The sequence below is a fragment of the Anabrus simplex genome, chromosome 2 (assembly GCF_040414725.1).
Source record: "Anabrus simplex isolate iqAnaSimp1 chromosome 2, ASM4041472v1, whole genome shotgun sequence".
Lineage (NCBI taxonomy): Eukaryota > Metazoa > Arthropoda > Insecta > Orthoptera > Tettigoniidae > Anabrus > Anabrus simplex.
This window is the reverse complement of record NC_090266.1, coordinates 434,029,844-434,054,863: the sequence shown is the minus strand read 5'-3', so window position 1 is coordinate 434,054,863 and position 25,020 is coordinate 434,029,844. Positions and strand designations below refer to the sequence as shown.

Genomic DNA, 25,020 nt, shown 5'->3' with positions numbered 1-25,020 from the left:
ATGGCTATGTATATTGCTGTGTCTGTACGTACAACTCAGTTGCACACAATACTTTACATCACTTCGTGATAAGACATATAATGTTCAATCAAGTAGTTTCCGGATTAGCTCTGTAGTGTGCCAATAGATAACAGCACAGAGTAGCGCTAGCAGTTATACAGTAGTTATCTTGAGTGTTGAAAAGGCTTTGTGCCAGGAGACATAGTTGTGTTAAAATCAGATCGAGTGTTGCTATAGTGATGTTCTCATGAACACATGTGTGGTAGTCAAAGAGCGAATGAGTGAACGAACAAACGAACGAACGAACTGGAAATTATGCTTAAAACTAGGCAAAACGGCTATAGAGACATTGAACGTGCTTGGTGTAAATGCACAAATTACGATTATTTCTTTGTATTCCACTAGAAACCTATCACGTATTAAACGAATGGAAAATAGTGTGAACCATCATCTTGAGTCAAAAGGTATAAATATTGTATTACTTCATCAAAGATACAAACATCTCTCGTTAAAGCGTTCATTGGCTATGGAGAGACTTCAGACAAGTTAGTTCGTATAGCGGGAGTGTTGAGCAAGTTGTGTTAAACACTGATCATCTTAAGTTCCATATCACAGTGTGTTGGTGGCTACGGTGGTTTCCATTGAAGCCGGTCACATAAAAGGAATATATCAGCTATATAATCAGTTTCGAAACTAAAATATCCCTGCGCTGCATAAAAATTAAACATTAATTGGCAAATTCACCATTTGGGGATTACATCACTGAGAGGAGAATGAATATTTTCCCTAAAGATGCGGTGATAATATACGTAAGACGCTCAGGTGAGGATTGTTGATGAAGCATTACGTGGTACGGGTTTGTTATTACTTGAGGTGATGCTGTTTTAGTATCGGTAGTCGAGATCATTCAATAGTGTTTGTCAGCCTGGACTTACATGCGCCATATAATAAAATAACACACATGTTTTTCTTGCATACGTTACTGATACTAATCTGATTGAAGGTAATGTCTGACTGCATCCAATGGGTGACACCATTACTTCCTGTAAGTGAGTATTGACTTCGAAAAGCACATTGTTCAACAATATATCCTAACTGATATTCTTTCGAGTATTAGCAGAATACTTTCACAGTAAATATTACAGGCATCCTGAGGAACTGTGAGCACACTAGGAGCACTATTAGGTCCTCATCGAAGAATATGTACGTTTACTTCATTATGACCTCCCTATTCTTTGTCCGGACTATGAAGTCTTGGTGCATTGTTCAGGCAGGTGAAGAGTATGTGCGGTATTAAAACACTATGGACCCAGTAAACATCTAACTTACAGACCTGCTGAAAAGCATTTATCATATTAGTTCATCTAGGGCATTTCTTGGAACAATTCACAGAAAGAAGTAGAAACAGTTATATCTTTTATTAGATAAAGGTTTCGATTACATTTCATATATTTAAGGGTTTAGAAAATACTGCGTTATTATTAGTAAACGTTTCGAAGCGTGCTGCCATTATTCTTTTCAGATATATCATGTGAACATATCTTTTGACACAAATTCATCTGACTGGTGATAAAATTAACATCACGTTAAGTCTTATGGTAAGTTCTCATGCAATTCATAAACGAAATGAGCCCACAGTAAATAAAAACATAAGGAAATCACTCTGTTACTGCATAAAATTGGAGCATTTTGATGTGATAATATTTGGAATTGCGAGTGATCAAGTTATATTAATAATGCACATAACAAATATACTTAAAAATCCCAACTTAAGATTCAGAATTTCTGAGCCTGCGTACATTTGCTTGTAAAAATCCGACCCATTCCAACAGATTATAATAAGAGTTATTTTTCTGTAATATTTCCATATTTATTTCCATATTTTTACAAGTATCCACCTGAATAATACATGTTTATAAGTCTGCTAGTACAGCTGATATTGAAATAATCGGAAGGATGCATGAAGAGAGAGAATTTTTAATACGGTATATAAAAAGGAGATGAGAATCTAAATTGTAATCCGGAATGATGTGGTAGGCCAGGGAAGAGAAGTTAATGTGGTTAGAAAGATGTGACCTAATGAAAAAGGAAGTTGACTAGTAAAAAATTCTAGAATTTTATCCTTGTTAATGAAGAACTACTCAAGAACCACAAACGACGGCTATATTCTTAGACCAAACATGGATACATCGGAATATATGAAATAGAATTAATTTTGTCTAGCAGAGGTTCAAAAATCAGTTGTTGGATTGAAAGATCTTCCCAGGAAATGACTTGGACTATGGCTTCAAATTGGTGGTCATGAAATGCAATCTGAAGTTGAAAAATATTCAGAAAGGAAGGAATGCACGGATATGGGATGTAAATAATTTGATGGAAAGGAAGTGAGGGATAGTTTTATGAACATGTCATAGAGCACAAACTGAAAATGATGAAATAAACGCAACGGATGTAGAGTGGGTAGTCCTGAAGATTGAGATGAGTAAGTCTACTGAGGAAATGTTAGGAAGAAAGGCCAGATACAGTGACGACCATTGAAAAACTCAAGAGATGTAGATTTGACTGACGAGTGCGAAAGTATAAGAATTCAAAATATGAGAAAGGAAGAAATGAGTACAAGGGGCTAAAGAAAACGTAGATAGAAAATTTAGGGCAGCTAGGGAAAATGGCTGAAAGAGCCGTGAAAGGATGTTGGAGGTTTTACGATTGTAGGAAACGTAGGCAATACAATAGAAAAATCAAGGGAAATTTACGATGAATGAAAACTTGGTACAATAATATTGACAGCCGAAATGGAAAAGCACGTAAGAAAAGCAGACAAGGCTGAAATATGGCAGGGACATATTCAACGATTTTATCCAGGAAACGAAGTACAAGGTAGGTTTCTGGGAAAATACGAGGGTGTTAATGCTGATGAAATGGAACACACAGCTTTGAGGTCAGAATTTGACAGAACATTGAGGGAGCAAAAAAGTAACAAAGTCACAATGCACAATTCGAATTACCGTCTGCCTTAGAAGAAACCGGCATCAGAATGGCGTGGCTATTCAACTTAGTGTGAAAGATCTATGATACAGGGGAAGTGCTATCTGTTTTTAAAGAAGTATGTCATATATGTTCCTAACAAGACGGGGGCTAACAAGAATGAAATTCACCACTCCTTTAGTTTACTAACTGGCGCTTAAAAATTCTAATACTCATTATTTACAGAAGAATGAACGGAAAAATTGAGGCTGAGTTAGGAGAAAATCTGTTTCGGTACAGAACAAATGTGGGAAACATGTTAAGCAATACTGACTTTATGTCTGATCTCAGCAGATCAAATTAAGAAGAATAAGCCCATGTATTTGTAGATCTAGAAAATGCATTCGCTAACATTGATTGGAGCAAGCTATATGAGATTCTGAAGGAGCTGGGATCAAATACTGAGGAAGAAGATTCGTACAAAAATCAGTCTTCAGTTATAAGAACAGAGGACTGCGAAAAAAGTCAGAAATCCAGAAAGGAGTGAGAAGGCTGCAGTTTGACCCCTCTCCTTTTCAAAGTTCATGCAGAATAGGTAGTAAAAGAAATCAATGAGGAATTTGGGAAAAAAATCACAATCCAAGGTGAAGAAATCAAAACTCTAAGATTTGCCTGTGATATTGTAATTTTATCCGGGGGCGTGATTAGCTCAGTTGCATATATTTTGTCTTCCCACCCGGAAGGCTGAGGTTGGAATTCGGTCACGTGGCGTCAGGAACAGCACCCGGTATAAAACACCGGCCAAACAACAATGAGCCTGGGTGGTTCCAGTGACCCCAGAAATAACTGGGATCAGCTGAAGAAAGCTAATTGTTATTTTATCCGTGTCCACAGAATATCTGGAAAAATTGCTGAATGGTATAGTAACAGTCTTGAAGAAGGTGTTCAAGAAAAATCCCAAACAACTGTAATGGAATGCAGCCGAACTAAGTCATGTGATGTAGGAGATATTAGATTAGAAAATGCAGTAAAGGAAATCGATGAACATTTTTACTTAGTAGAATAACTACAGCAACAGGTGACCGCTACATTGTGAAACTGGAAAGAAGAGACTCGCGTGAAATACCGAGTGCAATTGCAACCACATGTAACAGGACTGCAAGGCACCCTCCAGAGTGGCACGGTGACTACATGGAGGTGGTCCGTTTGCCCGTCTACCATTACGTTGTGTTCCGTTGATATCAGCACATCGGCGGCACCAAGAGCATCAGGTCTGGCCGACGAGGAGTGGGGTCGCGTGCTCTTCTCAGACGAGAGTAGATTCAGTCCGAGTGCTTATTCTAGACGTACCCTCATCTAGCGAGAGGTGGGAACACGCATCGCACCCATGTACATTGGCGAACATGATCATTTTGGTGGTCCATGTCTTATGCTGTGGGGAAGCATAATGTTGCACGGGCGACCGACCTCCAAATCTTTGAACGGGGTACACTCACCGGACAACGTTATTGTGACAGTGTACTCTTTCCCCAAGTGCGTCTTTTCATGGGTGCATTCGGCGCTGACTTCATTCTTATGGATGGCAATGCACGACAGCATCGAACAGCGAAGGTGGAGGAGCTCTTGGAACGAGGGGATAGTTTCCGAATGGAGTGGCCTACCCGTTTCTCCGACTTAAATCCCATCGCGCAAGTGTGGGACATGGTGGGCGGACGTATTGCAGCACGTCCACATGCACCAACGACCATCCAGCAGTTGTGAACCGTGCTGGTGGAGGAATGGAACGCCCTACCGTAGGAACTCATTACCAATCTTATGGCCAGCATGGGAACACGTTGCAGAGCTTGCATCGCTGTCCGTAGTGATCACACACCATTTTAAGAACTATGTCGCTCATTTTGTGATGTCCACGTGACCATAATTAGTCGCAGTGTCTTACGTGTAATTTACTGTCTCTGTATAATAGTGTTCGTCTCATCGCATACTACGTTCAGTTGCCTACCGTACCATACTGTAGCAGTTCTTCCTATGTATAGTTCATGTTCCATCGAGCTATGTTACTTGGCAGTGACACAACATGGGAGCGTTACTTTCGTCCTAAAGTTTTCCACAGCAGTCTCTATACCTTCTTAATTGATGTTTGGTAACTATTCCTTAATGATAGACTTTCACAAACAGAAATAACATGGTTGCAGTCAACTGCAGGTGAATCCGGTCTCCATGTTATAATAATACTGATTCTATATTACCAAAATATGGCTTCCATTTCCTACATCAGGTACCCGCCAAACAGGAATTCGCTGCACAACACAAGTTACTCATACGAGCAACGCTGTACACTAATAGGAATATCCCAGATTTGTAGAATGAATAATCATCCTAGAATGCAAAACTACTGGGCGCAGCTTCTTCGCTTCAATAAATATCTTATTAAAGAGGAATATATTTTTAAATAATAAACTGGACAACAACATTTTCATAGCAAAGATTTATGAACGAGTATGGACACGTCACAAAGACGTATCAATATTAATATTCGTAAGTCCATCAAAATACTGTAAACGCGTATGTCATCGAAGCATGGATCTTATTACCCCATGTAGCAAAACTCTTAGAGTAAAAAATGGATAATATTTATACTGCTCTAATACATTTCGCACATTTCTACATGCCCGATGAAGACTAAGTTGTACTGCGGAATGACACTGAAAAGTTTCAAAATTGAATTTACTTTAAGATATTTAATCTTCACATAGCACACGAAACTTACGAGCAGCAAATTTGAAGCGATAAATTCTGAATGTATCCATGTTTCATTCAACAAAGGTAGGAATTTCAAGCACGATTGTATCTAACACACTGATTTAGGTTCAAATATTGCGTTATCCACAAAGTTAAAGTGTTCGTCCCATAAAGTAAGACTACTTTTGTTTAACTAATCACGAAGTGAACAGTTTCATTTTCTGTTAGTTCCTGAAATTTCATATTTTACCGCACACCACAGTAGAAATATCCTTATTGTATTCCATAAATTCGCTGTTCATTTCTTAATTAATCATTTTTCATATGCATTAATCTTATGAAAATCTTACTGAAAATGACCACTCATAAGCAAAGCATCTATAAGGTAAGGTAAGGTAAGGGTGTATTCTGCCCGAAGGCAGGTCCGAACCTCCGCAGAGGTGCGCCTGAGCCGGAGTTTACGTACGGTGGGGTGGCTAGTTCCTTTCCGCTCCTCCATTCCCTTACCCCCCACCGACAGCGCGTGGCAACCCGTCCAAATCTTGACCACGCCCAGTGTTGCTTAACTTGGGAGATCTCACGGGTTCCGATGTTTCAACACGGCTACGGCCGTTGGCAAAGCATCTATAAGAAACTCATAATTATGTTCTTATACTCCACTGTTTAAAAAAGTACTCTTTTTATGCAGTAACTGAGTAACGTGCATATACTACAGGTTTTATTGGAGACACCTGAAATTTCTCCGAATTTGTATTTTTGAAAAATAATTAATGAATATTAATCACATGAGCAATGAATGTAAAATTAATCTCCTTTACTTCTTCAAGAATTTCATGTGCTCCATTTTACAATTGCTATCACGCTTTAAAATCAATCTAAATAGGAATAAAATACTTACTATTGTGAGATATTATTTACTGAAGGCCCTTCATTTTAAAAGAAATTATTATTGATTTTATTAAAAGGCACAGTATAATTAGTTTCAAAATACAGATATGGTGTCAGGGAAGTACAATTACAACATTCTGGAATCGACATAAAAATTCGTCACTTACAGTGTAATAATTAAATTCTGCTGAGAATACTATGTTGGGAAAAGTAGAGACTTGTTTACAGCAATGAATTTATCCCTTGTTCGTGAATTCTGGAATGTGAATTAAATACATTGGTGATACCACATAACTAAAAGTGATTAAAAAGAATAAAAATTCCGGGTAAGTTAATACGAAGGTAACTAAATTGTACGACTAGCGTTCTAGTTTGAATTATATATAGCATATGTAGCATAGTTATATATAGCTTCTGCACCTGTACTTCGTTTGACGCAGAAATAGGAGGCCGCAAGAAGACCGTGAATGGACGAACATTTGGAGTCTCGAAACTCAACACGGATGCCCGAGCCGGGTAATCTGTCTTTAACTGGGTCAGACACCTTTCGTACTGCTAGTTGTGCTGAACTGCAGTGTACTATATACGTTTATCTAATTATATAAAATTTATTTCAGACAAAGTAATTTTGAATCCTGATCTTTGGATGTTGAATTCTGTGAGTTATTCTGCAATAATATATCGATGGCTTACTTCTGAAACCTCGTATCTCTCAATACACTTCCTATCCATTTTCTCCAGGCACATATGGATGTACAGTTCAACATAATAATTTTCGTCCACTTTCCTTTACACGTCTACACAGGTAAATGAACACTACGAAAATGTTCTGATGGATTGCATATAAATGTGTGGCTGGGAGGCGTGACCAGCCTTAAGGAATATAATGGGCAGGAAGAACATTGTAACATACAAGGTTTTAGAAGCAAGCCGACGATATGTACATTTATATTAGTAGTTATAATGTTGGCAGGGTGTTCACGGTTAAAAGAAGAATATAATAATAAAAACTTCAGATTTAACCGTATAACCAGTATAAGGAATAACTTCACACACATTCTTCATCTGAACCAGCAAGTATTTTGAAAAGTAATTAAAACATAATCCCTTTACGTGAGCGCTGTTTTGCCCCAGACATCGATTTTTAACCAGTATAATCTCCCTACTCCAGAGTTATGCATAGATTCTTGGTCATGGAGAAAATAACTTTGAGCCTAATTCCCCCTTCACTCAAGTATTTTAGATTGATCTAATCTTGAAGCTGACTAATGAATTGAATATTGAAAATGGAAATTTCAAAACGTGCTGGTTATTTGGACTAATACAAATTGATATGTTTTCCTCAAACATTTTATCTCTTGGTTTGTACATTGAACAGAAATATTCTGAATATTCAAAGTAGGACGCAGTAACTACATTACCAGCGTTGATTCCATGAAGCCATATCTGTATCTTGATAGAAATTTTGAGACCATGTTATATAAAGCATCCGTACCTGCACTTCTGTTGATGTAGAAATCGAAGGCCGCCAGCGGACCGTGGATGGACGAACATTTGGAGTCTCGATATTCGATACGGATGTCCCAGCCGGGTAATGTGCCTTCAACTGGGTCAGACACCTTTCTTACTGCCAATTGCACTGAAGGTAGCACCCTGCTTAAGGATTGCTCATGGTTTGGATCGCTGGGAGCGATCACTGCTAGGCGCACAATTTTGTTTTCACTTGGGTTGCCAGCTGTAGCAGAACTGGTTAACAGCCCAATTAATAATAACACAATTGTTGGAAGTCCACCCCTGTTCTTCCGCCTGAAACCCCAACGCTGAAATCCAAGCGGCCATGAAAACACGCTCTGCTGGCCATTGTACCAGCTCCGACAAAAAGCATACTTCCTGATACACGCGACGAACAAAGCTACATACACTGATAGTATCATTAGACGGAACAATACGAGGAACGTTGACAGAGATATCACACACGGGACGATGAGTAGAGACACAAAATGCCACAATTACATAAAAAATGATATACAAGCAATTCGCGAATTGTAATAATTTGAGATCGAATGGCCGAGAACTGAATCGCGTTAATCACTGGTCTGACACACGCAAATAATTATAATTGCACGAATGTAGATATGTGTTAAGGCTATATGTCCCTAAATCTACTGCAAGCATAACATAATTCTTCGTCACATTTCCATACATGTTCACCTCACCAGTGTTGACGAGGCTACAGTCGCTTCGACGTCAAACATCTTAAATAGCACTGTATCGGAGCACAACCAAGACGTTTCTTCCCGGAGGAACCTGCGAAATTGGAAGAAACATAATTAAATTCACAGTCACTCCCTAAATAAAGAGTACACATTGTTATACAATACAAGGTAAATGAAATATCAGTATTATGGAGACAGTTATTGGCCCTAGACTACTCCAAATGTGGACATAATTAGCGCCATTGACGATTCCAGACAGTCCTGAGAAAATAGTGATGATTCTCCAATGCTTGTTGTTTAAAAGGGCCTATATCTAGGTCATAGGCCCTTAAGCAAATAAGCTGCAATTAGAGATAATGAATTCTCTGTGGATTGTACAAATGTGTATTATTTTCCTAATGAAATTTCCATATACATCATATTTCACAATAGGATTTGTAGTAAATACTCTTCATTGATTTTAGTGGTACATTTTATTTTAAATGGACTGTGATTTTCCAGATATTTTCTAAACAACATTCGGCGAAATTAAAGGATTTGGAAATGTAATGATCTGATATACTTTTGCTGAAGAATGAAATTGAAGCACTGTTTGCAATATGTCTGTTAGGTCATCAGCCCAGAGGCTGGTTGGATCCTCAAATAGCAGCACCAAAGGCTATGCAGTTAGAGGGAAACCGCAAAAACCAATGGCAGTACCAAAATGGGGCGTACTAGGCAAGACGAGGAGTGAGGTAGTTTGCCATTGCTTTCCTCACTGGGCCAGACAGTACTACTGCAGCTCGACTAACCCTATGAGCAACACATTTCATGACACTCAGACACAGTGGTTATACTCCGAATGTCATTACTCAGCATCACCCACACCCCAGCAGCTTCCATATTGTCACAACCATGGATGAGACTGGGACTTCGGTGGAAGCTACAATTTGCTCTGGCCTGTGCCGAGAGATGGATACAAAAGTACTGCATCCATCAAGAAATGACAGCAGGCATGTGTGCAATAAACTTTACAGTAATACTTCCAGTGCGGCATGTGCGGAAGATACAACTTAGTTCTAGGGCCTGACAAGGATCAGCAGCTCGGCTATCTTCCTTCTCACTCGGTTCGCTTCTTCAGCTGCCAGCCAAAAACTTCTCTAAACCGCGGCAGTAAATAAAGTATTCTTGTTTCATACGCAGCCTGCTTATATAACAACACCAATGCATAGTAAAATGCAATATATTATAATACAGCAGGCTCATTATATGAAAGACTAAAATATTTCTGGTGGTAAAGACTTTAGGCTTTTTCACATGGATATGATGACATAATATTATGCTTACACATACATTATCGGTACGGTACGTAGTTAAATAGGTTATATTAAAGGGTGCACTTTATATAAAACTTACAAAAATAATATTTTCATCTCCAACAGAGACTTCAGGCTCTTTCACAGTGATATGATGAAAAACATTATAACTGTTTATACACATGGTTTTCAACACTCATGTTTTTCATAAAACGTCATACTTTTAAATATGTTTACCATAGGCTTATACTGTACAGAATTCACACATATTTGCTGGTGCTAGAGTTACAGATGCCCTACGATTACTGTAATGTTGAATTTAAACTTAAGCCAATCAACTGTGTGTTACACAAATTTACAAGACCTTAGCGCAACGGCAAATTTGCAGCTATTACTCCTTGCTCATTATCCGTTGGCCTCGACACGGACATTGGTGTCTAAAAATGTGGTTTCTTAGTGCAGGACAATCTTTTTGAAACTCGAACTTTATTTTTAAGTTTTTAGATGGAATAGATGTCTAAAAAATTTTAGTTTTTCGAGCCTGAATATTTGGAAAAATGGTTTTAAGATTTTTTTCAACTATTTCAGCGTCTTCTGTCGGTTCTATTGCTGCAAGAATGTTTACAAACTTTCTCCTAAGCACTGGCCTGTATTGCTCAATGTTCTCGTTTTTTAGTGGATTCCTTAATTGATTTAGGATAGTTTCTTTTTAATCGCATGTTGAGTTCTTGAATTAGAGGAACATTTTCTGTGCCATAGTACCATCATTATCGGTATGTCCATTTGACTTCATCCCTATTAAATGAATATGTTTGCACATATTGAATTTGATAGAGGAAACGTGGCAGGTTCAAGTGTAAGCATGAATGCAGATTTTGCATTCTATGAACTTAAACTCGCAATTGCAATCCGTTGTTCTTATATCATAGAATTAATTCGTCTTCTATGAAAAAAGTCTCCACACGTTCCCTTCATTGGTGATTCCCCCTGATATCATAGACATTGTTTTCTTTTTGTGTCTCCGTCTAATGAATGGCAGCTTGTTTGTCAGTTTCCTTTTATTTAGGTAAATCAGTCGATCGTAAAATTTGTCTCGGAGGAACCGCATCAGAGTATGAATGGCTATGTCTAATCTGTTGAGATTTTTGCCTCACATATATATATACGCCTAATGACCCCATGCATCCACCCATGATGAATGTACGTTTTTAAACCAGCATGCAGGCGACGGCAATATGCCAACTAGCATAACACTGTTTGTAATTGGCTTTAAAATACACTCCGAATACCCGTGTGTGAATGTCATTTTTTACGTCATGTAATTCTTTATCCAATATTATAAAAAAGGCAGTTTCGTCCCTTTCCTCCAACAAGACTCTTAATTGTTTATATACTTCCGTCTGTTTTTCGCGATCTTTGATTTTACAAATGTATTTCCTCCTTGCCCGATCGACATGCTATGTACAAAAGAGTCGGAATTTAGCTGGCATCATTCGTCGCTGCTCCAGCAGAAGGTCATTATCTCCCAATGCTCTTCCTATCCATTATTTTCATTAAGACTGGTCACGCCTCCCAGCCACATAAGGATATTTAGTCCATCAGAACAATATTCGTTGTGTTCATTTCTCATGCTTCCGTGTAAGGGAAAATGAACCTTACTGTATCTCACTCTAGGAATGTATATTTGCATGACTTATTTCAGCACACCTAGAGTATAATGTACTTAAGGTTCAGTTTCCTTTACACTTTGGCATCTGAAAATCCGTATGTAGCTAGTAGGCGTGACAGTCTTAAGAAAACTAATGGATTGGAAGAGCATTTTGAGATATGACATTTGTCCCGAACAGCGACGCATTATTCTTAACCAGGCAGAGATGCCTACTGATATTATGGATTGTCCGCAGTGATTACGGATTTCACTTCGCGATTACGGAATTACGGTCAAGGGGGAAATTATTGCGGAAAAGCAACATTATCACGGTAGAAATTAATTTGTACGAAAAAAAGGAAGAATAAAAATGTTCAATCCCTTAGAGCATTACTGGTCAACCCTCCTCGTTTCAATGTTTGTACAGCTGGCAACTAAACATATTTGGCGGTTATTTCCTCGTCACTTCCTTTTGTTTCCCGTGAGCATTGTGAAATCACGGCCACCTACATGCAGTAGAAATAGGGCTACTCTCTTAGCTAGTATGACGTATCAAGTCGGCCGTGATGTAGGCTCCACTCCTTGCTCTGCTATTCTCCAGAGCGCGCGTTCGGCTCTCATTGTTTTGTGCGAAGACGTGAGTGGTATATTTGGTGCGTTTCAATTCTAATTATCCTTTTCAATTCTAATTATCCTAGTCGTTGATTCGGAAAGAAGTGAGTGGTTTTGTGAAATGAAACGGAGAAATTGTCAAATTGCATCTTCCTCTAGGAAGACAGTAGTTACAGAAATATCGAGACGGATACACAAACGAATGGCCATTTCTACTTGCTTCACGTGTTAGTGAAAACCACGTGTTCTGCAGTGTGTGTTCTCGTGATTTCTCTGTGGCTCACAGTGGACGAGATGATTTCAGAAGACACATACAATCCAAGAAACATCACACGTACTGTGAACCAAAATTACGAAACCAGTCTGTTTCATCGTTCTTCGTAAAAGGTAATGAACCTACAGGTGACAAATGCCGAACTGCTGTTCACGTCAATTCTTTACGAGCATAACACTCCGTTATCAGTTTCAGACTACGCTGGAAATTTATTTAGAACAATGTTCCCCGACTCTAAAATATCTCAGAAATATGGTTGAGCAAGAACTAAAAACTCTGCCTTAGTTCAATACACGGCATCTGAGGCAAAAATGAAAATGAGTAAACCTTTGCAAATAATGCATTTTTGTTTGATTACTGATACTAGTACGGATTCTAATGTACTTAAACATTATCCTATAGTTGTCTCTTTCTTTAATGCTCAGAGAGGCCAAATATCAACGCATCTATTGCCATTGTTAGAAAGTACTGACAACACAGGCGAGGGAACTTTCTGTTATTAATATTGAATTGTCTTTCTTAGCCATTCCGGGGGAAAATTGCATTTCTTTTTCATCTGGCAATGCATACAAGATGACAGGAGCAAATAAAGATGTTGCAAAATTTGTGAAGGACAAGAATCCTTCTGTTTATGTCCTGGGTTGTCCATGTCATTTCATACACATCTGTGCACAAAAAGCAGCAGCCCATATTACCAGTCAATGTAGAGAAATTTTTGGTTCACTTATATTACTATCTTGATAAGAGTTCTAAAAGGCAAAACACGTTGAAAGTATATCAGTCTGTTGGTGGCACAGAGGAACACAAAATTTTGAAATATCTCAGTACCCGTTGGCTCTCGCTTATTCAGTCTATTAATAGAGTTCTCCAGCAGTGGGCAGCTTAGACACTCATGTTCTTTTGTGAGACCCACCATAAAAATTCGGAGCACCAAGCAGTTTGAAACTGTAAAATCTTTCATACAGGTCCGACACAAAAAACTGTTTTGCTACTTTCTTCAGAGTACACTCCCTGCCTTTAACTCAGTGAATTAATTTCTGCAACAAGATGCTCCAGCCATACATCTTCTTAGGAGGAATCTTACTTCTCTTTAAACTGACCTATTGGTTAGATTCGTTCAGCCATGTTCTATTCAGTCAGAATCTACCTCCCTTTTGAGTGTTGAATTCAAGAGGAGGTAATACCAGAAAGCCAATTAGGACTTGGTAATTGGAGCAAAAGCCATGGCATCCTTCAAAGATAATGACTGTGATGAAGAGATGTTTTATAATTCTGTAAGAGAGTTTTGTATGGCATCTTGCAGTTACATTATTAGGAAATTTCCCCTTGATTATGATTTTTTTTTTATCATGCTGAAGTTCTAGACATCTCTCTCAGAATGGAGGTTTTCTATTGAAAATGAAAATGAAAATGAAAATCCACAGCCTGTTTCCAGTCATTCGTCCGGGTCAGGAATGGAATGAATGAAGCCCCCATCTAGCGGCGAAGATAGGAATTGTGCCGGCTGCCGAAGCCTGTTGCACTCCTCTGGGGCAATGATTAATGAATGACAGATGAAATGAAATGATATTGGAGCGTGTTGCCGGAATGAAAGATGACAGGGAAAATCGAAGTACCCGGAGAAAAACCTCTCCCGCCTCCACTTCGTCCAGCATAAATCACACCTGGAATGACCGGGATTTGAACCACGAAACCCAGTAATGAGAGGCCGGCGCGCTGCCGCCTGAGCCACGGAGGCTTTTAAGGTTTTCTATTCATCTCTTGAATATTCTGTTCGAAGATTTCCCAGGTTTGGTCAAGGAAAGTGAACATGACAAACTTGAAGAGGAATTTGCAGATTGCCAGTGTGATACTTTCCTTGAATATATTGTACATGGACTTAAAATCGATGTGAACTCATGTAACATTGCGGAAGTTAAATATGAAAGTAGACAATTTAAGTATAAAACCATAAGTAATGTTATATTTGCAGTATTAAGTTTACCTCACAGTAACTCTCCCACAGAAAGTGTTTTCAGTCTTGTTAGGAAAAATCAGACAGAATTCAGGCCACCACAGAAACACGCAACAGTGATTACATCCCTCCATATCCGGCCGTAAAACAGTGCCCAATCGATATGTGCGACACAATTCGCAACCGTAAACCCACAGGTGTTGGAAAGGTGGTACAGAAAGAAGATATTAAGCATCAAGATATAGCTAAACACAAATCTTGAACTTGTCGTGAATGTTTGTCTTTTCATCACAGTTTATTCTGAACAGGTCCGCCTCAGTGGTGTAGTGGTTAGCGTGATTAGCTGCCACCCCCGGAGGCCCGGGTTCGATTCCCGGCTCTGCCACGAAATTTGAAAAGTGGTACGAGGGCTGGAACGGGGTCCACTCAGCCTCGTGAGGTCAACTGAGTAGAGGTGGGTTCGATTCCCACCTCAGCCATCCTCGAAATGGTTTTCTGTGGTTGCCCACTTCTCCTCCAGGCGAATGCCGGGATGGTACGTAACTTCAGGCCACGGCCGCTTCCTTCCCTCTTCCTTGCCTATCCCTTCCAATCTTCCCATCCCTCCACAAGGCCCCTGTTCAGCATAGCAGGTGAGGCCGCCTGGGCGAGGTACTGGTCATACTCCCCAGTTGTATCCCCCGACCAAGAGTCTGAAGCTCCAGGACACTGCCTTGAGGTGGTAGAGGTGGGATCCCTCGCTAAGTCCGAGGGAAAAACCGAACCTGGAGGGTAAACAGATGATGATGATGATGATTATTCTGAACAGGAGATGAGGACAACATGAAGTTACTTCATCATGCCTTGTACAAAATGTTAAATGTCATTCCATAAGCTTTCGTGGGAGATAATTTATGTTATGCTCTTCTCTCCACTGTCCTCCGCTCGCTGAATTACTAAACAAACCAGCAAAGAGGCACATTTCTCATGTTACTCTACAATGGCTTATTGCGACTTCCTAAGTGAAATTTCCACGCGTGAGCTGTCAAGAATTGGCTCGAAAAGCAGCAGCAATACGAGGGACGAAATATTATTTACACGGAGATCGGTTATATATTCTGTTTATGAATTATAAAGAGCAAGCAAGTGAGTGAAATTACATAGAAAGATATACATCTGAAGAGCTCCACAAACGTACTGCTCCAGTGGTTTGCCATTGAATCAGCTGAGAAATCATTTATGGATTGCTTTCTGAGAGGCTAGAGCAACGTGATAGTCACGTCCATCATATATTATCCTGTAACTCTCTGTAATCGTCATAGTCATGATAAGGGCACATAATACTTATTAGTTTCAGACTTAATTTGAGAAATGCGTTCTCGCTACTATTTTGTCCTTATACTTAGAAATGTTTGTAGTCTGATACTCCGTACTAATTTGATTAATTTTATTATTTTAAGACTGTCCTCCGAAAAACATAGCAAGAGAGGGTGTAAGAATTTACGGGATACTTTCGCTGTTTGGAGTATGAAAAGTCAAAGGATACGACAAACACGTACCGATCATAAAAATTAAAAATACCTTTATTCCTGTTGTTAAATTTTCAGAAATATTATTAACAAACCGTAAAAATGGCTCCTTCATTTCTTTACAATCGTAAAGATGATATTCTTTAACATAAAATAACAATTGCATTCATAATTACAAAGTATGTATTAACGTGTTCTGGATACGTGTTTTTCAAATTGGAGCTACTCCTCCAATACGGTTCCCTCTTAAAGGTAGGAGACAGAGTGCGAGTAAAAAAAGTTATACAATTTTTAGAACGAGTATAATCTGGTCAGTTTTCGAAACTCAAACTTTACACCTGAACTTTTTGCAACCGTACACTGCAATCGACGGGGCATACCACCTCAGGGCACTTCAGTTTAACACACGCTGCATTGGGGTCCATTTGTTGAGTACCTACATGCTTCTTGTGAGAGCTCAGACTCACCATAGTAATCTGTATATATAATTAACACTGTTGTTTCCGAAAGAAGCCAACTTCTTCAAACCTTTTCAAGGCTATCGAAAATAAATCTAGCACAGTTCCTCCCAGTGTATGTATGTAGGCCTATGTATGTTTAGTCATCAGCCCGAAGGCTGGTTGGATCCTCAACAGTTCCGCCATGTTCTGTCATAGATGGCCTAGGCATCAGTGAAGAGGCGTACTAGGGAAATGAGGAGTGAGGTAGTTTCCCGTTGCTTTCCTCAGCGAGCCAGAAGTTGCTATTACATATCAGTCTGCCAAGCCCACTGAAATGCATGCACCAACCGACCCTATGAGCAATATTTTCACAACATTCGTAGCAAGGATTGGCTACGTAAGGAATGGCATTACTAGCATCGCTCATACCTCAGTCACTTTCATTTTGTCAAAGCCAAAGGTAAGACAGAGACAGATCAATGAAAGTAACAAAATTGCTCTAGCCCATACCAGAAGACTTAGTACACTGTAAACACTAGGTTCCGCCAGCAAAGGCATTCCTCCCAATAGTAGTTTTTTATTAATGCTGTACTTGTATATCTTTCATGGCCCCATGGATTTGCGAAGGAAGAATTATTCAACTGCCAAACCCAGAAGCAGATACCTAGATTTTTCCATTCTGAAAATGAAATTAAATGATCTTAGCTATGACTACGTATGTGCTGGCCCCGTGGTGTAGGGTAGCGTGCCTTCCTCTTACCCGGAGATCCCGGGTTCTATTCCCGGCCAGGTCAGGGATTTTTACCTGGACCTGAGGGTTGGTTCGAGGTCCACTCAGCCTACGTGATTAGAATTGAGGAGCTATCTGACGGTGAGAAAGCGGCCCCGCTCTAGAAAGCCAAGAATAACAGGCGGGAGGATTCGTCGTGCCGACCACACGACACGTCGTAATCTGCAGGCCTTTGGGCTGAGCAGCAGTCGATTGGTAGGCTAAGGCCCTTGAAAGGCTGTAGTGCCATGGGTGGTGGTGTGTGATTATGTATGATTGACCAATGTAGGGAAAATGTGGAAGCCAATGGGGATGGTAAGCGTTTGCTGGAACTCTTTGCTAGTATGGGTTTAGCAGTTACGAATATGTACATTCTTCAAGTATAAGACTATTGACCGCTACACATGGAAGGCTAGGGGTACCAGATCCATAATGGACTATATCTTAACCGACTTTGAATTAAGGAAGCCTGTTAGGAATATACGGGAGGTTTCAGGGATTTTCCAATGATACCGACTAATATCTGATCTGTAGTGAACTGAGTATCTCTAGGCCTAGGGTAGAGAAAGTGAAAAATGTCCGCAAACAAATAAGGGTAGAAAATCTCCAGGAAAAGGAAATTAGACAGAAGTACATGGATATGATTAGAGAGAAGTTTCGAACAGTGGATAGTAAATAGGTTCAGGATATATAAAGAGAATTGGTGGCATACAGGGATGTTGTAGTAGAAACAGCAAGGGAATGTCTAGGAACGACTGTGTATAAAGACGGGAAAAAGAGAACATCTTGGTGGAAAGATGAAGTGAGAGCAGCTTGTAAACGTAAAGAGAAGGCTTATCAGAAATGGCTCCAAACAAGGGGAGATGCAGCCACGGAATTGTACGTAGATGAAAGAAGCAGAGCGAAATAAATGCAGTATTTGTCGAATCCAAAAAATTCGTGGGAAGATATTGGTAGTAACCTGGAAAGGCATGGCAAGCAGCAGGGAAACTTTTCTGGACAGTAATAAAGAATCCTAGGAAGGGAGTGAAAGAGGAATTGAACAGTGATTTGGGTAATTCAGGTGAATTCTTAATAGATCCCAGGGAATCACTGGACAGGTGGAGGGAATATTTTGAAAATCTTCTCAAAGTAAAAGAAAATGTTCCCTATTGGTGTCGCGAACAACCAACCTCATGGGGAGGAAGAAAATGATGTTGGTGAAATTACACTTGAGGAAGTGGAAAGGATGGTAAATGAATTCAATTATCATAGAGCAGCATAAATACATGAAATTAGACGTGAAATTGTGAAGTATAGTGGGAAGGCAGGTATGAAATGGTTTCATAGAGTAGTAAAATTAGTATGGAGTGTTGGTAAGGTACCTTCAAATTGGACAAAAGCAGTAATTGCATCTATCTATAAGCAAGGGAACAGGAAGGTTTGCAACAAATATCGAGGTATCTCAGTGATTAGTCTACCAGGCAAAGTATTCACTGGCATCTTGGAAGGGAGGGTGCGATCAGTGGTTGAGAGGAAATTGGATGAAAACCAGTGTGGTTTCAGGCGACAGAGGGGCTGTCAGCTTCAGATTTTCAGTATGCGCCAGGTAATTGAAAAATGTTACGAGGGAAATGGACAGTTGTGTTTATGTTTCGTAGATCTACAGAAATCATCTGACAGGGTACCGAGGGAAAAGACATTGACCATACTGGGGGACTATAGAATTAAAGGTAGAAAGCAAAGCAAGGTCACCTCCGTACAGGCCATGAAGGCCCTTGGAGGAGTGGAAGGTAAAGGCTTTATTACGATCTACGTATATACTCTACGTTTCCCTACCTTGCCTGGCGCTGCTTGCTTCAACTCCACGCTCGCCGCATGCTGTATTCTGCTCCTCTACTGTCAACTCGACTGATTACGTCAGCTGTGCTACACTTTGCCGTGCTTGTGTACTGTGCACCACGTGACTTTGTTCTTTCTAGAACTCGCTAGTGTGTATAGTCTTCGCTTCGTTTCTGGAAAGTTCCTTTCCTCTTTAAATTGCCCTCTCCGCCCATCCATCCTTGAGTCGGGCTTACGTGGCGGAGTGGTGGATTACACACGCTAACAACTGTGTGCTGTATTATTATGTCAACTTCAGCTGGACATTATCTGCTGCAACTCGGTGAGCAAGGCTTATAACGCATTTGTTTACATTTGGACTTTACCTTCATTCTGGCATTTGCCTGTTATAAATACTTTACTCAGTCGAGTGGCAACGCTTCGCTTTAAAAACTTTCACATAGACATTTTCTACTTATGAACTGCGCTACGGACTATTTGCAAAAAGAAAGCTTCTTCAGTTCTCATTTATGATCTATTGCTACTGCTAAACTATTCAATTACCCGATGAAGAAGATCCTTTCTCATCCTAGTCCCCTTTCCCTTCCCATGCGTCCCTTTTCTTTTCAGGGTTCTGGTTTCAATGCATATTGTATACTTTTGTAAATGTGGCACATCTCTTTTTAGATTTTTCTTCCATTTCCAAATTTTTATCTGGTTGTTAACTTATGGTTGTTAAAATATATTTATATATTATTTTGCACTGTTATTCTGGTCATCTTCATTTGGGCCTAGTTCCTTCCTTACTGCGCGATTTTCCTCATCATAGCCTACTTCTTATTATATTTTATTAAGCACGTTTGATCACCTAACGTTGTCTTATCAATTATGGTACATTTTATTTCATTGTGGTATATCAAAATATAAATTTAATCATGTCGTCGTCCCGACAGTATTGGTAGCGTTATTACAGCTTCCACCACCTTTAACTTCGGCGGACCGAGCTCGATAGCTGCAGTCGCTTAAGTGCGGCCAGTATCCAGTAATCGGGAGATCGTGGGTTCGAGCCCCACTGTCGGCAGCCCTGAAGATGGTTTTCCGTGGTTTCCCATTTTCACACCAGGCAAATGCTGGGGCTGTACCTTAATTAAGGCCACGGCCGAATCCTTCCACTTCCTAGGCATTTACCATCCCATCGTCGCCATAAGACCTATCTGTGTCGGTGCGACGTAAAGCAAATAGCAAATAGCAAATAACTTCGGCGGGTGATGGGGTAGAGTGGTTAGCTCTACGCCCGGCCGCCTTTGCCCCCAGAAATTAACCTGGTACTCATTTTTGGTGTAGGCTGAGTGAACGTCTGGGCCATCTGCACCTCCGGAAATGGAAATCTCGTTTCTTAAATTTTACGACTTCCTGACGGGGATTCGAACCCACGTCCTTCCGGGAGAACCGAGCTCGCCTTTAATACCTCGGCCAGGCAGCCCCTCATGGAGTTAAAGGTAGATTATTAAAATCAGTCAAAGGCATTCATGCTCACAGTGGGCTGCAGTGAGGATTGATGGTAGAAGCATTCCTTGGTTTAGGGTAGTTACAGGGTTTATACAAGGCTGTAATATCTACCCTTTGTTGTTCGTAATTTACATGGATCATCTGCTGAAAGGTATAAAATGGCAGGGAGGGATTCAGTTTGTTGGAAATGTAGAAAGCAGTCTGGCCTATGCTGACGCCTTGGTCGTAATGGCAGATTGTGCCGAAAGCCTTCAGTCTTTTATTTTTTGCTATGGGCTTTACGTCGCACCGACACAGAAAGGTCTTATGGCGACGATGGGATAGGAAAGGCCTAGGAGTTGGAAGGAAGCGGCCGTGGCCTTAATTAAGGTACAGCCCCAGCATTTGCCTGGTGTGAAAATGGGAAACCACGGAAAACCATATTCAGGGCTGCCGACAGTGGGGTTCGCACCTACTATCTCCCGGACGCAAGCTCACAGCCGCGCGCCTCTACGCGCACGGTTAACTCACCCGGTAAAGCCTTCAGTCTAATAACTTGGAACTTCAAAATAGGTGCAATGAATACGGTATGAAAATTAGCCTTTCGAAGACTAAATTGATGTCAGTAGGTGAGGAATTCAACAGAATTGAATGCCAGATTGGTGATACAAAGCTGGAACAGGTAGATAATTTTATGTATTTAGGTTGTGTATTCTCCCAGGATGGTAATAATAATAATAATAATTTCGTGTGGCTATTTCTAGCCGAGTGCAGCCCTTGTAAGGCAGACCCTCCGATGAGGGTGGGCGGCATCTGCCATGTGTAGGTAACTGCGTGTTATTGTGGTGGAGGATAGTGTTATGTGTAGTGTGTGAGTTGCAGGGATGTTGGGGACAGCACAAATACCCAGCCCCCGAGCCATTGGAATTAATCAATGAAGGTTAAAATCCCCGACCCGTCCGGGAATCGAATCCGGGACCCTCTGAACCGAAGGCTAGGGCGCTGACCATTCAGCCAACGAGTCGGACTCCCAGGATGGTAATATAGTGAGATTGAATCAAGGCGTAGTAAAGCTAATGCAGTGAGCTCACGGTTGCGATCAACAGTGTTCGGTAAGAAGGAAGTAAGCTCCTGTACGAAACTATATATACATCGGTCTGTTTTCAGACAAACTTTGCTTTACGGGAGCGAAAGCTGGGGTGACTCAGCTATCTTATTCATAAGTTAGAAGTAACAGACATGAAAGTAGCGAGAGGGATTGCTGGTACAAACAGGTGAAAACAATGGCAGGAGGGTACTCGGAACGAGGAGATAAAGGCTAAATTAGGAATGAACTCAATGGATGAAGCTGTACGCATAAACCGGCTTCGGTGGTGTGGTATTTTGAGACGAATTTAGGAGGATAGGTTACCTAGGAGAATAATTTACTCTCTAATGGAAGGTAGGAGGAGTAGTTGGAGACCAAGAGGACGATGGTTTGACTCAGTTTCTAAAGATTTAAAGAAAAAGAGGTATAGAACTAAATGAGGCCACAGCACTGGTTGCCAATATTGGATTGTAGCGACCTTTAGTAAATTCACAGAGGCTTGCAGACTGAACGCTGAAAGGCATAACGGTCAATAATGATAAATTTGTATTTATGATTATGTAAATAATGTTGCGAACATCCCATATGATTTATATGTCATTAGATGACTGTAGTATACGATTGAACATACTATTTCATTCAGTTTTCTGCGTCTAAGGATAACTGAAATTAGAGCCTCAGAATTTACGAAAAATTTATTGATTATATAAAGCCTTTTATGTGAGCTATATAGAGTTAGTATTTTTTTTTTCATTATCTTAATTTTAGCTCTACGCTGAACCTAATTCCAAATTTTAGTCATTTACAAAATCCAGGTTAAATTCTTACAGGTTTTTAACATGGAATGTCCCACATGTAATATTTCTCCACCGAGTACGTCTTCGGGTAGGTTTAGTTCATTCATGCAATGGTTAGTTAGTACATGTTAAAATGACGTCACGACTACTAGATTTGTCGTCCGTTTGCAGTGGAATACAGCACAGTACAATGCAAGTAGAATGTTGCCGTAACAGAAATATACTCCAACAAAGAGAAAGCAGAAATGCCGCTGATCTATGGATAATGTACGTTGCAAGATAAACGTGTTCGTATTATTTTTTAGTACAGTGCAGTACGTTTAAGTGAGTTGTACAGAAACATACGCTAGCAGATGAATGTGTTCGTATTATTTTGCGATACAGTGTGGTACGTTCGAGTGAGTTGCAGTGAAACACATACACACATACAGACACTTTTATGGTGTTGCCATTATCAACAGCTTGATTTGATTACTAGTCTTTCATTCCCTCAAAGTTGGGGTAATATTAATCAGGCGGAATAACTCTACAATCGCCCAAACGGTTGTTTTGTCGCCTCGGTGTGGAGCTTCGTGAAACAGGTGAATTTACTCCACAGGAACGCAATCATCATAGAACTCGCACAGACGAAGAGCTGAGGTTGCTATTCTCGCTGCGTGATCAGTTAATCCACAAGTAAGCACACGCCAACTTGAAGCCGAGTTTGTACGAGTGTACATTGCATTCTTACGTTCCATCCCTATCATAAATACTTACACAAAGAACTGCACGAGAATGATTCTCAGAAACCTGTAGAGTTCCGTCAAGGGGCACAATGTAAAATTAGCGCCATACCTAACTTTTATTTTCGCATGTAATTTTTAACAATGAATCTTCGTTCTCGAACTCAGGCCACGTAAATGGGAATACCATGTATGGGCCATCGAGAACACACGATGCCTTCGACAGGTGGACCATCAGCGTTAAGGGAGATGGTTTAGATATTTGGCAATAAGGCTATACCGGGCGAGTTGCCCGTGCGGTTAGGGGCGCGTAGCTGTGAGCTTGCATTCGGGATATTTTGGGTTCGAACCCAACTGTCGACAGCCCTGAAGATGGTTTTCCGCGGTTTCCCATTTTCACACCAGGTAAATGCTAGGTCTGCACCTTAATTAAGGCCACGGCCGCTTCTTTCCCACTCCTAGGCCTTTCCTATGCTATCGTCGCCATAAGACCTATCTCTGTCGGTGCCGCGTAAAGCAGATTGTAAAAATAAGTTTATAGAACCTCATTTCGTGAATGGTAACAGAAACGGCAGGGAGTATGCCACTCTGATACAAACAATTCTTCCTTTTCTTTTTTTGGAGGAGGTACCTGTAAGGAACAGAACTATAATGTGGTGCCACCAATATGGATATCCAGCACACAATGCCGCGCGTGCATGCCGTGTTCTGGACCAACATTTTCCTGGTAGCTGGATTGATCGTGGAGGACCAGTTAAGTGGCCTGCTCGGTCTCCTGACCATAACCACCTGGACTTCTTTCTTTCGGGATAACTAAAAGGGCGCTGTCTACCGAGATATTCCAACAACCTCAGAGAATATGCACGAACGTATTATAAACACAAATATACAGGTATATTTCTTACATTATATAGAACATCATGTCGATTTCATTTTCATGCTTTGGGCGTTCTGGTCTTCTGCACGATATTTATATTAATTGACACTAAAATCAGAACATCTAATGGGAGTCGCGAAATGACTTCTATTTCCATAGGTTTGTTGAATGAGCAGTACTGAAGAAATAATTGGCACTGCAGTGTTGTTTTCCCACGTGTGTTGAGTTTGCGTCAACTAGACATCATAATGCAATAAACTTACCAACACTCGTTCTAATTTACCAAGAGCCGTAAAATGTAGTGAGAATATCAGCCCATAATGAACCAAAATTTATGTGAGTAACCATGTAGGCGAATCAACGACTTCAAAAGCTCGTAATATACTAAGAGGAGGTCTTCAGAAGCAGACCACACCGAGAGAAGGTCGACGTGACAGGCGGATGGGCCTGTCGATTAGGCAGCACCATTAATGTTTTTAACGCGGAATTGACACTTTGTTGTAAACAATTACTCATGGCAGCTATGAGCGTGTATTACTGTCAGGACTGCGTGAACTATAAACCACCCGATGTCAAGTGGCCTAATCAAGTTTTAGATGTGCATTCACACCCAGCTGTCTATGAAGGTGACTTTAACAGTCATCTTCAAGAATGTAATTATAGAAACAACGACGACAACGAAGAGGCGCTAATGAGTTGGGCAGAAAGTAATGAACTTTTCCATGTTTTCGACGCCAAGGATCGAGGTACTTTTAGATCTACAGCGTGGAGATTATAATATTGCCCTGGCCTATGCTTCATCTCTAGAAACCAAGATATTAAATCTTTACCTATCATCCGGAAAGTGCTCACCGACATTCCTCATAGCCAACACCGGCCAGTCCTCTACGAGCTGGGCATCCAGATTCCTCTAGTGTCAACTTCCTTATGACCACGCTG

General features: G+C 40.4%; 1 protein-coding gene across 1 annotated transcript in view; it reads right to left on the bottom strand.

Moving 5' to 3' along the window:
- The window catches only part of LOC136864181 (atrial natriuretic peptide receptor 1), a 2,019,422-nt gene extending 2,010,688 nt beyond the window's left edge, over positions 1-8,734 (bottom strand). The window contains exon 1 of the mRNA XM_068226191.1: positions 8,090-8,734. Within this exon, the coding sequence (XP_068082292.1) occupies positions 8,090-8,528 (439 nt within the window). The 5' untranslated portion in view covers positions 8,529-8,734. The remainder of the gene's footprint in view (positions 1-8,089) is intronic.
- Between the last annotated feature and the right edge of the window lie 16,286 nt (positions 8,735-25,020).